The following is an 11,746-nucleotide window of genomic DNA, read 5'->3' as shown; positions in this document are numbered from 1 at the left end:
GGGCGTGGGCCCTGCCGGCAGCCTGTGGCTACCCCGCTTTCCAGCCAGTATGCATCTTCACTGCTTCAACCTGGGACTGTGCCTCTGTGGACTGCTGCTTAGTACAAGCGGGTTGAGGGGGACAGTATGTGAGGACCTAATTGACCCAGCTGCTCCAAATGCAGCTTACCATGTAGTCATCCTGATAGACATCTAAGTATGCCCCCCCTCTCCCCCCAGCTCGCTGTGTCCAGTGACTCTGGCTTGAAGCTCTTCTGACCAGCCCTCCTTTTGCAAATGTGTCTTTTCCTCCATGCGGCTCCAGCTGTGGCTTCTTGCAGTTTCTTCCCTCCTCGCCTCCCCTCACCCCTTCATAAATTTGATCTTGTCTGCTTCCAGCAGACCGCTGATAGTCTTTTCCTATTTTCACATGTATATATAATTTGTAATTGTTGTATTTAAATGTCATTTCTTCAGAAAAGTTTTCCCTAACTGCCCAACTTAAAGTAACATCCCAATTACTTCCTGTCGCATCACTTTATGTTGCTATCTTTATTGCATTTATCTCTACCTAATATTTGTCCTCGTCAGTCTTTCCAGACCTAAATGCAAACTCCATTAGGGGCCTTATATGTTCTATTCACTGCTCTATCCCAAGTGGTTAGGATAGTGTCTGGTATAGGATAGCTAAACGTGATAGCTAAATTAAGTGACTGTATATTGTATATCACACATCTGCTTGAATCACACGTATTTTAGATTTTACAGCAGGAACTAAGCTTAGCAAATACTCTTTGTTAATTTCTCTGTTCAATAAAGAATACCTTTTTAGTGTCTTTAACCCCAAAGCTGTACATTAATCCATGAATAATATAAAAGATCTTCACCTTCAGCACTTCAGCCCACAAGTCATTAAACTGAAGTTTGTTGGGAGGAGGGAAGCAAAGCTTTCATTTTCTAAGAACCACATTTTATAATGTAAATGACCAGAAAAGTTCATGATTATATTTGCTTAGTTTCTATGATTATATGACAGAGAAGGAAATGGCAACCCACTCCAGTACTCTTGCCTGGAGAATCCCACGGATGGGGGAGCCTGGTTGACTTCCATCTATGGGATCGCACAGAGTCCAGCACGACTGAAGCGACTTAGCAGCAGCATGATTATATGAATGTATTTTATTCAAGTAAATTTTAAGTTGAAATGCATCATAGCCTCATGCTATTGTGGAGCCCCTTTAGCAAACAAATTTCCAAATTCTTAAATTAGGTTAATGATTCACTCTACCAAGTAAAATTTTTACTTTTATTCCCTGTATCTCTTAAAGTAAATTTGGTAGCTCTAGTCAGCTGACCAGACAGTACGCAAAAGTAATGAACAATTTTTCAGTTTCAAATAATTGTTTTGAGGGTTAGTTCCTTAATTAAATATTAGGTTGGAGAAGCAGAAAAATCCACTTAGGTACAGTCAGATTCTTTGTTTATGTAATAACTCCATGAAGAAAATTCCATGTCTCAGCAAGTTTTGAGTAGGCCTTTATTGTAAATTATGTATTTTTTCAGTCTCCATATAATTAATGTTACAAAGTACAATAATATTTTTATTTTCTACAGAGATCAAATTTATTCCCTAATTTTTCCATGAAAATGTTTTAATATTAATTAAAGAGGAAGTCATATCGTGGAAAACAAGATTCATTTGGTCCATAAAACATATTTATGGTGCACCATTTGGAAATGTGTAGGTCACTTACACACCCACCGTCAAGAGAATGATCTTAAACCATATAGAGTTAACCTTTCACCTTTATAATTGATGAAAATTATTTTAGTTTTATCTTCTTTTATAATTTAGGCAAAGATGCAATTTACACAATTCCAGTGAAAAACATTCTTGCTGTGGAAAAACTGGAAGAGAGCTCTTTCAACAAGAAAAATGTAAGTTATATAATTTAAAGTTTTTTAAACTGCATATATTACTTAGCTGAAAATTTTACAAGAAGTTTAGTATTTGTTTTTAATCATTAATATCTTATAATTCGTAGCTGGAACTCTGTTTAAAATTGTCCATTACTGTTGATGCTTTGTATAGTCCACCTCACCTATTAAGTTAAAGGCACTTTTTTCATTTAAGAATTCTGTGCTCAATGGGCTCAGTGGTGAAGAATTCGCCTGCCAGTGCAGTAGATGCAGGTTCGATCCGTGGGTTGGGAAGATCCCCTGGAGAAGGGAATGGCAACCATCTCCAGTATCCTTGCCTGGGAAACCCCATAGACAGGAGCCTGGTGGGCTGCAGTCCGTGGAGTCGAAAGAGTCAGAAACAACTGAGAGACTAAACAACTTCTCTCAATACTTGAGTTTTATCAAATTTCTCAGCTTGACCTTCAGAATATAGTCCCAGCCTGTCTGTGCAGCCTAATCCTCTGCTGCCCTTCAGTACATACCAATAGATACCAGTGCACTCAAGTAACCAAGATGATTTCCTTGTTTCTATTTGCCCACTGCTGTCTTTACCCATAGGTTTTCCTCTACCTGAAATTCTCTCCCTTTATTCCTATGTGTATGATAGCCCCTTCCCTAGGACTTGTGTGGTTTCTAAACATTATATTCTGTTGTACTGTTGAGTACCGTATAACTCCAGCAGTCCTGGGGACATAACCGTTTATGATGTACCTGAGCAACAGTTACCTACACGCAGACTACATTTCTGCTACATACCTTCTTGTGTTCTGTACTGTGTTTGATTTTTAGACTGTTACTAACTTTTTGTCTTAATTGTCTGTGAAGATGTTCCAAGTGATACACACGGAGAAACCACTCTATGTCCAGGCAAATAATTGTGTAGAAGCTAATGAATGGATAGATGTGCTCTGCAGGGTGAGCCGATGCAATCAGAACAGACTCAGCTCTTATCACCCCTCCGCATATCTAAACGGAAACTGGCTCTGCTGTCTGGAGACTAGTGAAAATGCTCTCGGCTGTAAGCCTTGTACTGCGTAAGTTTCTTTTTGATTACAAAGGCAGTGTCTTAAATGCTGTATCCATACAATGAGATATTATATTATTCATCCATAAAACGGAATGATGTCCTGATACGTGCATGGATGCACCTTGAAAACATGCTGAAAAAAAGCCAGAAAAACATGCTAAAAGAAGTCCGACACAAAGGCCATGTACTTCGGGGTAACACTTACATGAAGTATCCAGCATAGGTAAATTTATGGTGACAAAGTAGATTAGCAGTTGTGAGGGATTTGAGGGAGGGAACAATGGGGAGTACTTAATGAATACAGAGATTCTTTTGGGGTGATGAAAATATTCTCAGTAAATTGTGATTTCACAAGTCAAAAAAAGGGCAGTGTTTAAATAGATGTGCAAACTTGAGCAAGGTATTGAGGAAGAAGGGCCTAGCATTCTTGTTGTAATTGCGTGGAACAGCCATGGTAGCTTTACAGACTTACAAAGTAATATGATGAAGCACAAGTAGTGAAAATGATTGCACTTAAAATCCTCTTCCTTTTGAGTATAGTCACATAATGACCAAACCTAAGAATCTCAATCTATTTAATTATCAAGTTAGACTAGATTCCTAAGGTTCCTTTTACAAAATTCTGTGTTTCTGTTTTCAGTCTCAAACAGTCAGAAGTCTTTAGCATGTTAACAAAATGATATTTTTCCAGTGTGTTTTATTTCATTTTTACACAGAGGTGTCCCTGCAGACATACAAATAGATATTGATGAAGACAGAGAAACAGAAAGAATTTATTCCCTTTTCACCCTCAGTTTACTTAAGCTGCATAAAATGGAAGGTAAGTATATAATTAAAATTCTTTTATATAATCATGATCCTTCATTACCAGTACCTGAAGTGTTGCTTTGGCATTATCTTAAAGTCAAAAGATTCTCATTCAGTTCAGTTCAGTTCAGTTGCTCATTCGTGTCCAACTCTTTGCAACCCCATGAATTGCAGCATGCCAGGCCTCCCTGTCCATCACCAACTCCCGGAGTTCACTCAAACTCATGTTCATTGAGTCGGTGATGCCATCCAGCCATCTCATCCTCTGTCGTCCCCTTCTCCTCCTGCCCCCAGTCCCTCCCAGCATCAGAGTCTTTTCCAATGAGTCAACTCTTCGCATGAGGTGGCCAAAGTACTGGAGTTTCAGCTTTAGCATCATTCCTTCCAAAGAACACCCAGGACTAATCTCCTTTAGAATGGACTGGTTGGATCTCCTTGCAGTCCAAGGGACTCTCAAGAGTCTTCTTCAACACCGCAGTTCAAAAGCATCAATTCTTCGGCACTCAGCCTTCTTCACAGTCCAACTCTTACATCCATACATGACCACTGGGAAAACCATAGCCTTGACTAGATGGACCTTTGTTGGCAAAGTAATTCCTCTGCTTTTGAATATGCTATCTAAGTTGGTCATAACCCTCCTTCCAAGGAGTAAGTGTCTTTTAATTTCATGGCTGCAGTCACCGTCTGCAGTGATTTTGGAGCCCCCAAAAATCTGACACTGTTTCCACTGTTTCCCCATCTATTTCCCATGAAGTGATGGGACTGGATGCCATGATCTTAGTTTTCTGAATGTTGAGCTTTAAGCCAACTTTTTCACTCTCCTCTTTCACTTTCATCACTCATCCTCTTCACTTTCTGCCCTAAGGGTACACTGCGTATCTGAGGTTACTGATATTTCTCCCGGCAATCTTGATTCCAGCTTGTGCTTCCTCCAGCCCAACGTTTCTCATGATGTGCTCTGCATATAAGTTAAATAAACAGAGTGACAATATATAGCCTTGACATACTCTTTTTCCTATTTGGAACCAGTCTGTTGTTCCATGTCCAGTTCTAACTGTTGCTTCCTGACCTGCATACAGGTTTCTCAAGAGGCAGGTCAGGTGGTCTGGTATTCCCATCTCTTTCAGAATTTCCCACAGTTTATCGTGATCCACACAGTCAAAGGCATTTATCAAAATGTTACCTATATGGAAGGTGACAAACTCCCAAAGGAGTTCTTTAAATAAAAATTTTGTTTTTGCATATGTAATTATAATTAATAAAATGTATGGATTTTGGTTGTCTATGCATTTCCAAGGGAGCTTTTCCCAGCTTGAGCCCCTCTTGAAAAGTTCTTTATTTATATTACAGATTATGCTTAATGGATTTAGTTGTCTGATCAGAGATTTCATTTCTTCTTGTAGAGGCTTGTGGAACTATAGCAGTCTATCAAGGACCACAGAAAGAGCCTGATGACTATTCCAACTTTGTAATTGAGGATTCTGTAACAACCTTCAAGACAATTCAACAAATAAAAAGTGTCATAGAGAAGCTAGATGAACCTCATGAAAAGTATAGGAAGAAAAGATCAAGTAGTGCAAAATACGGGAGCAAGTAAGTACTGTTAAGATACTTCAGACATTTTTGAACACAGTTTGCACTTTCCTCTGCTACCCGAAGTGCAGGTCTCCTGCCTACCTTCCTCTCTCAAGACCAACTTAGAACCTTTCTCTTGTGCAGGAATCTCCGGAGTCACTCCTGCAGGAGTCTTTTCAATTCTAGCATCATTCATTGTGTTGGGGCAGTACCTTATCGTCACCTTCAGTGTTATATTTCAGTTTAATCATTGAATTGAATACTTAGTAGCTTCTTGTTTTGATTTTTACTGATCCTCTTCTTTGTCTGTCAGAGTACCTTTATACATCCTAAGTACAAAAAAAATTAGCTTTGACAGTGCTAGAAGTATTTTATAATTGATGCTTTGGATCCATCTCAGAGGCAGATGGACACTGACAGGAACAGCAACAACAGTTATTAAGGACCTTCTTCCTCACCACTAGACACTGTGCCAAGTACTTTACATTCCATCAATTAGATTTTTTTTAGCAGCAAGTAACAAAATCTCAATGGCTTAAATAATAGGAAAACATTTACTCTCACAAATTAAAAGTCCTGATTTCTACATTTAGCTAGTTTAGCTCAACACTGTCATCAAGGATGATCCAGCCACTCAGCCATTAGAAATCAAACAAGATGATTTCTGTCTTCCTCAGGCTGGTGCCCTTATGGTCACAGCTGGGCTGCAATAGTTCACATTTATAATAATAGTGTCTAGAGGCAGAAAGAGCTGTTTCTTCCTCAAAAGGAAAGAAACCTTGTCTGAATTTACCCTGGCTTCCCCTGAACCATGGGGGCTACCCAGCACCAGCACTAGAATCAGGCTTCTGTTTGCACAGAGGTACAGTTGGGGTTGAACCCAGGTCTCCTGCGTTGCAGGCGGATTCTTTCCAACTGAGCAATCAGGGAACCCATAGAGCTGATTCATAAGGGGGCTTTGAATCTTGGCCCCAACCATTTTAAGTATTTTTTTTAACTTACATGGATTGATCATTTTAATTGTGTTTTATAAACAGTAAAAATCAGTTTGACCAGTATAAATATTTGTGTTCTGCCTAGATGGAAGGCTCAGTACAGTAAAAAGGTTATTGTAAGCATCCTGTTACTGTCTTTTCTACATTAGTATATTTTGTTCTCTTCCAGCGGTAAAGTAATGCAGTTTTCTTGGAGCCATGGCAGGTTTCCGTGAGGTTCTAGCCAGTGCTTGGCATCCTTCCTAAGTAGTATCCTCCCCCACCGTACCCACACACACTATACCCCTTCCAGTTGTATTTTTCTCACTTAAAACCTAGCACTCTTTCTTGTGCTAAATATTTTATTTGTTTATCTTATTTTCTCTGTAGCAGAATATAGGCTCCACAGGGCCAAGGGTTTGTCATTTGTCTTCACCTCTGTGTCCACAGTTGCTCAAACAGTGCCTGACATTTACTGGGTAGTCACAAAAAGCTTGCTGAATCAGTGACGTAGGACTTGGCAAGAGAGAATTACAGACACTGGATACTATGAGATATTTGTTACTTTTTACAATTTTCTTCAACATTTGAAAAATTATTTTTATTATTTTCTAGGGAAAATCCAATCGGGAAAATATTTTAGAGTTTGGCCAATTGATTCGGAAGAACTGGAAGATATTTTAGTTGGAGTTTTTCAATTCATCGTGTATTTTGTTCATAGTATTTAAGAATGAACATCGGCTTCACTGTCATCTGCATTCACATTGTATTTAATATTTAATAATTGAAACTAACTGTTTGGAAATTCTGGTGTGATGTTTCACTAGAGAATTTAAAACCCAGGATTCCCTTCATATCTTATGTGTCGAAAGCCATGTTTCCGCAACTTCTTTTTAATAGAAAGACTCTTCCTAAAGAAGCTTTATAACAAAAGGAGAACTCCTCCATAGCAAGAAACCATCTCTTCTTGTAACACTCCATGTTCTGTGGACTTTTCACTACCATTAGTGCCTGCTCTATACTGCCAACATTGTGTTTTACTAGAAAATTTCAATCCATGACTATTCAGAGCTTTCCGTTTAGTTCATCTAGACCCTTCCTCTTCAAAAAAAAACAAAAAAGATCTCCTTTGGCCCATCGGTCATTACAGATTACATTAGAGACAGTGACAGAAACTTTAGAAACTACCACAGTATCCTTGGAAGTTGGTGGACCCTTTTACCCATTTAGAGATGCAAACAGAGCTCAGATAGGAGAAATCAGGGAACATGTACTGTTGTCTGCATCTTGTTTACATGTGGGATGAGTGATGGCAGATGAAATACAACCAGACCACTAAATTTTTTTTCACCGTTTAAACATCAGGTACTCATATTTTTGATTTGAGAGTTCAGGTTGTTGTGACTTCTAAGGACTTCACTTCTGAAAAAGAAGAGAAAGTAAACAGTGGGGACAGGTGGTGGTACAATCACTTGACTTCACTCGTTGCCCCGTCATTATAAGGGCCGCCACCACGGGACGCCCTCCTCCCCACGTGAGGGTGAGATCCAACTCGAGGACAGTCACTCGGTGCACTTTACTCATCTGGGCGACCCCAGATTATGCTTCAGATACTCCATGGTATCTAACCTTTATGATCAGTTGAATGATCAGTGTTTAAGTCTAGAAATAATGCTTTCTTGAAAATGTTTATATTTCACTGCTGTTTCCTTATTGCCTGCCAGCCAAATGGAATTGGGCAAGCAACTGTTTGAATCCTGTTTTTCCCTAATAATTTACCTTTATCCTAAAAATCACAACTGTAAATAAGCAGTCGAAGCAAGTGGCCACCTTGAAGTTAAGAGGAATACACTTCGCTTCATCAGTATTAAAAACCATGGTACTCTTACTATGTGTTTTTAAATTCAAAACATTTTCTAAATGTGGTACTTTGAACCTTGGAGTATTTTACACGTTTCTGTTTAAAACTGTGACTTATTAATGTAAGTCTAGCTAGTAGTGCTTTTTTGTTTCCCTGAACATAAGCTATATTTCAAGATACACTTTGCCAATTATGTTATTGGTGAGTAATTGTTTTTAAATTATAACGTTACTGGGTAATTATTTTTAAAGACCATTGGCAAACAATCAAAGTTCCATAAATGATTACAACTAAGCAATGTATTTCTCTAAAGGACTTGTAAAAATCAGTTAGTTTTATTTAAGGATCAGTCCTAGTCTGCATTAAGTTATTCCTGGCCCATTTTAAAGACAAGTTTGAAAAAGACTTTTAAATTTTATGAATTTGTAGATTCCATAAACTCCACTGATTAATCAGTGTGAAAGAATTTTACTGTTTTAATCCATTTCTCACTGTTGAATTTTATTCAGATTGAAATTTCCTTTTCAGAGTCTCTGAATGTCCGCCTGGAAAGGCCATGTGAGCATTGCCAGGTACCACTCATTGCTCTCCAGTGGCTTCTTGACTTATATTCTGACATTTCTAATATCAAGCCCTTGGTAACATAATACCAAGTTATGACTGTTTTTAAAGATCACAGTGTTCTCAAAGGGACCAAGGCTGTCTGAATATGTAACTCAGAATTTGAAAAGAATTCAGTTACTAGTTCTTTTCTTCACTTTTAAACAGCCAGTTTGACTGGAATTAACCACCTTGGCACAGCCTAAAAACAAGTAATGTGAAATGAAATTTTCTTTGAAAGTCTTCTGAAATAAGAGACCATGTCAGTGGGACCCAAAGATAACCGAGGTACTTTTACTTGCTTCCAAGGGCCTCATTCTTCTGCTGTTACTTATGAGTACTTTGATTTTTACTACCTGATCTGCTTTCTCTCCCTTTTCCAAACTTGAAAAATACATGGCAGCTCACTTTACCCTAACGCCGTGAAAACCCAAAGAAAGCAAGCAAAGGATGATCCGGAGGAACTCTTGCCATAAATGCCGACTTGGTTCTTAGTTTAGCCATTTCCATCATTTGAAATTATGGTGGCGTGTCGCTTGTTTTGTTGTCATCGTTTGTTCTTTGTTTAGCTTTGTTTTTTAATATTCATTTAATATGATAATAGGCAATAGCAACATTTTTTTACTCCCAGGAATATAATTTATCAAATTGAACTATTTTCTTTGCCAAAGAAGTATGTTTATAATATCACGGGTAATGATTTAAGTGTCAAAACAAGGCTTTGCTAATTGTACAAAAAAAAAAAAAAAAGGGTGATGAATGATGTAGCTTTTGTTTCTGTTTCTGAAGCCTAATTTCATTCATTTTTCAGAAAGGCTTATTCATGCCAGGTTTTAGAAGACAGATGTCATTTTTAAGTAAAAGCACCTTTAATTTGTTCTAACGGTACATCCTGTAAAGACAAAAAGCCTCAAAGCCTTTTAGGTGTCCTTACAGTATGCGAAAACTACAGGACTCATTCTAAATTACCAGTCTCAATTGATACTATCTGCTTCCATTTTTATTAACTTGGAAATTAATATGTTGCTAGTAAATATTGGTTTTTACAGTGTCCAGTTTGAAAATGTAAGTTATCAAAACTTAATGTAGTGAATTTGTGTAACCATGTTGTACTGTTGAGAATGTATTTTTATTTAAATTTTATTTTCTTATCAAGAGTATTATAAAAATTAAAAACTTTTGTAGCTGTTGCTTGGAAATAACAAATAAATTACAAGAAGCCTGTCCACTCTCTGCGTGACCTCACTTTCTCACTGATGTGAGAATCTCTGCTCATTAGAATGACCATAACTCACCTATTAGGAAGGGAATAGCAAGTGAGGAGTCCTCAATAACAGAAGAGCAAGCCATCTGAAAAGGGTGCAGAAACCTCCTGCGGCATTTATCTGGGCTGGTTGTTTGGACCGAGGCCCTTGTTTGTTCATTCAGCAGACTTGTCTGGAGGACCTGCTGTGTGCAGGTGCTGTGCAGGACCCGTCGTTCCCGAGAGCCGTGCACGTCCAGTATGTGGGGGTATGTTCCACTCATCTGAGTCCACAGTTTAGAGCTGACTTGTGCCCCCAGTGAAAGGAGCCAGGATCTTCCCCGTTACTACCCTCAGCAGCCTCTTATTATTTCTAAACAAACCTTGATAAGACCTAGCCCCTGCAACCCCAGAGGAATTGCAGGTTGGTAAAGATGAAGGAATAGGGTTCTGAATCTCTTAAGCATCTTCTTTTTATTGAAATACCAGACTTCCACATAAGCCCATGTATTAGAACAGACCTTAGAAAAACTGGTAAGGGCATAGTTGAACTCACCATCGGTCAACTGGATATAATGGGCATCTATAGAATCATCATTTTAAAGAAAAGAATAGACCTTAGAATAGAAGCATCAAGAGGTTCTATGCAAGTTTTATTCATGATACAAGCTATTTCTTCAGATAGAGGAGACCATATTTTTGGTGGGTTTCCCTTTTCAAGTTTCATGATTCCAAAATAAGAGCCACCTGAGGCCAAGCAGAGTCCCTTCCTGTTGCAGTTGCCATGTGAGTTTCCCTACTACCCTAAGTCTCAACGGCCAGCGTGGTCCTTCAGAGAATACCTGCCTTGGGTATACCTGATGTACTTTAGAAATAAACTGACCAGAGACCGTGTCCAGAGACCATGAGTCTTCATTCCTCATTCACATCTTCACCTGAGGTTTAGTCTCTTGTGGCTGAAAGTCTCTGTAGCTTATCGTTTTGCCATGTGACATCTTAGTTTGGTGAGCCATTTGGTGCCATGTTTTAAGCTTATGTCTAGGTATTAACAGCAGAGAAGGTGTAACCTGCTTAAAGCCCTATTTGGATTTATTTAGTTTTCTGCGTTGTCTCAAATTGTCTTTATTTCATACTATCAAAGCCTTTGTGCTTTCTTTGTATTGATCTACTTTTTGACATGGTCTTAGATACATGGAGTTTTCGCTCATCAAAAAAAAGTTCTGTCTAGAGTAGACAACATTGTTTTCCAAATTTAACACATATTCTCAACTCCACCCAGAACTGAGAAGGCCACACTGCACTGTTAAAAAAGCACCCATCATTTTAGACAGACTCGGTGCTGGGCAGACTGAGGGATGCTTTGAGAGGCATGTCAGAATCTCCCTGAGGAGATAGAGGGCTCAGACATAGTTTGAAAAGGCATAGTCAATAAAATTCGTACACTTGAAAGTGCAAACACCTGTTTTTGTACTTCATACTACAGAAAAATCTCAACAAAATCTTGACCCATACAAATGCGTAGGTGAGACCACAGTTTTCATCCAGAGGCCCTTTGCAGTATGGAGCCTGCGATATTTATGTTAATATGGGGCATTTTTTAGAAGTTTGGGAAACACTGCAATATGGGGCTAACATGAATTCCAAATCCTGATCCCCAGTCTCTCAAACTCTACATCAGAAGTTGGTGTCGGGTAAGAATACAGCCACAACCACTGCCT

General features: G+C 38.6%; 1 protein-coding gene across 5 annotated transcripts in view; it reads left to right on the top strand.

Moving 5' to 3' along the window:
* Positions 1-10,009, top strand: part of RASA2 (RAS p21 protein activator 2) — a 117,037-nt gene extending 107,028 nt beyond the window's left edge. For all 5 annotated transcript variants that reach the window (XM_010858182.1, XM_010858180.1, XM_010858183.1 and 2 more), the window contains 5 exons: positions 1,835-1,917; positions 2,767-2,975; positions 3,685-3,788; positions 5,179-5,368; positions 6,940-10,009. In XM_010858182.1, the coding sequence (XP_010856484.1) occupies positions 1,835-1,917; positions 2,767-2,975; positions 3,685-3,788; positions 5,179-5,368; positions 6,940-6,967 (614 nt within the window). In that variant the 3' untranslated portion in view covers positions 6,968-10,009. The remainder of the gene's footprint in view (positions 1-1,834; positions 1,918-2,766; positions 2,976-3,684; positions 3,789-5,178; positions 5,369-6,939) is intronic.
* The last annotated feature ends 1,737 nt before the right edge of the window (positions 10,010-11,746 follow it).

Source organism: Bison bison, unplaced genomic scaffold (genome assembly GCF_000754665.1).
Source record: "Bison bison bison isolate TAMUID 2011002044 unplaced genomic scaffold, Bison_UMD1.0 scf7180017864384, whole genome shotgun sequence".
Lineage (NCBI taxonomy): Eukaryota > Metazoa > Chordata > Mammalia > Artiodactyla > Bovidae > Bison > Bison bison.
The sequence above is the reverse complement of the archived record's forward strand: the minus strand, read 5'-3'. Positions and strand labels throughout refer to the sequence as shown.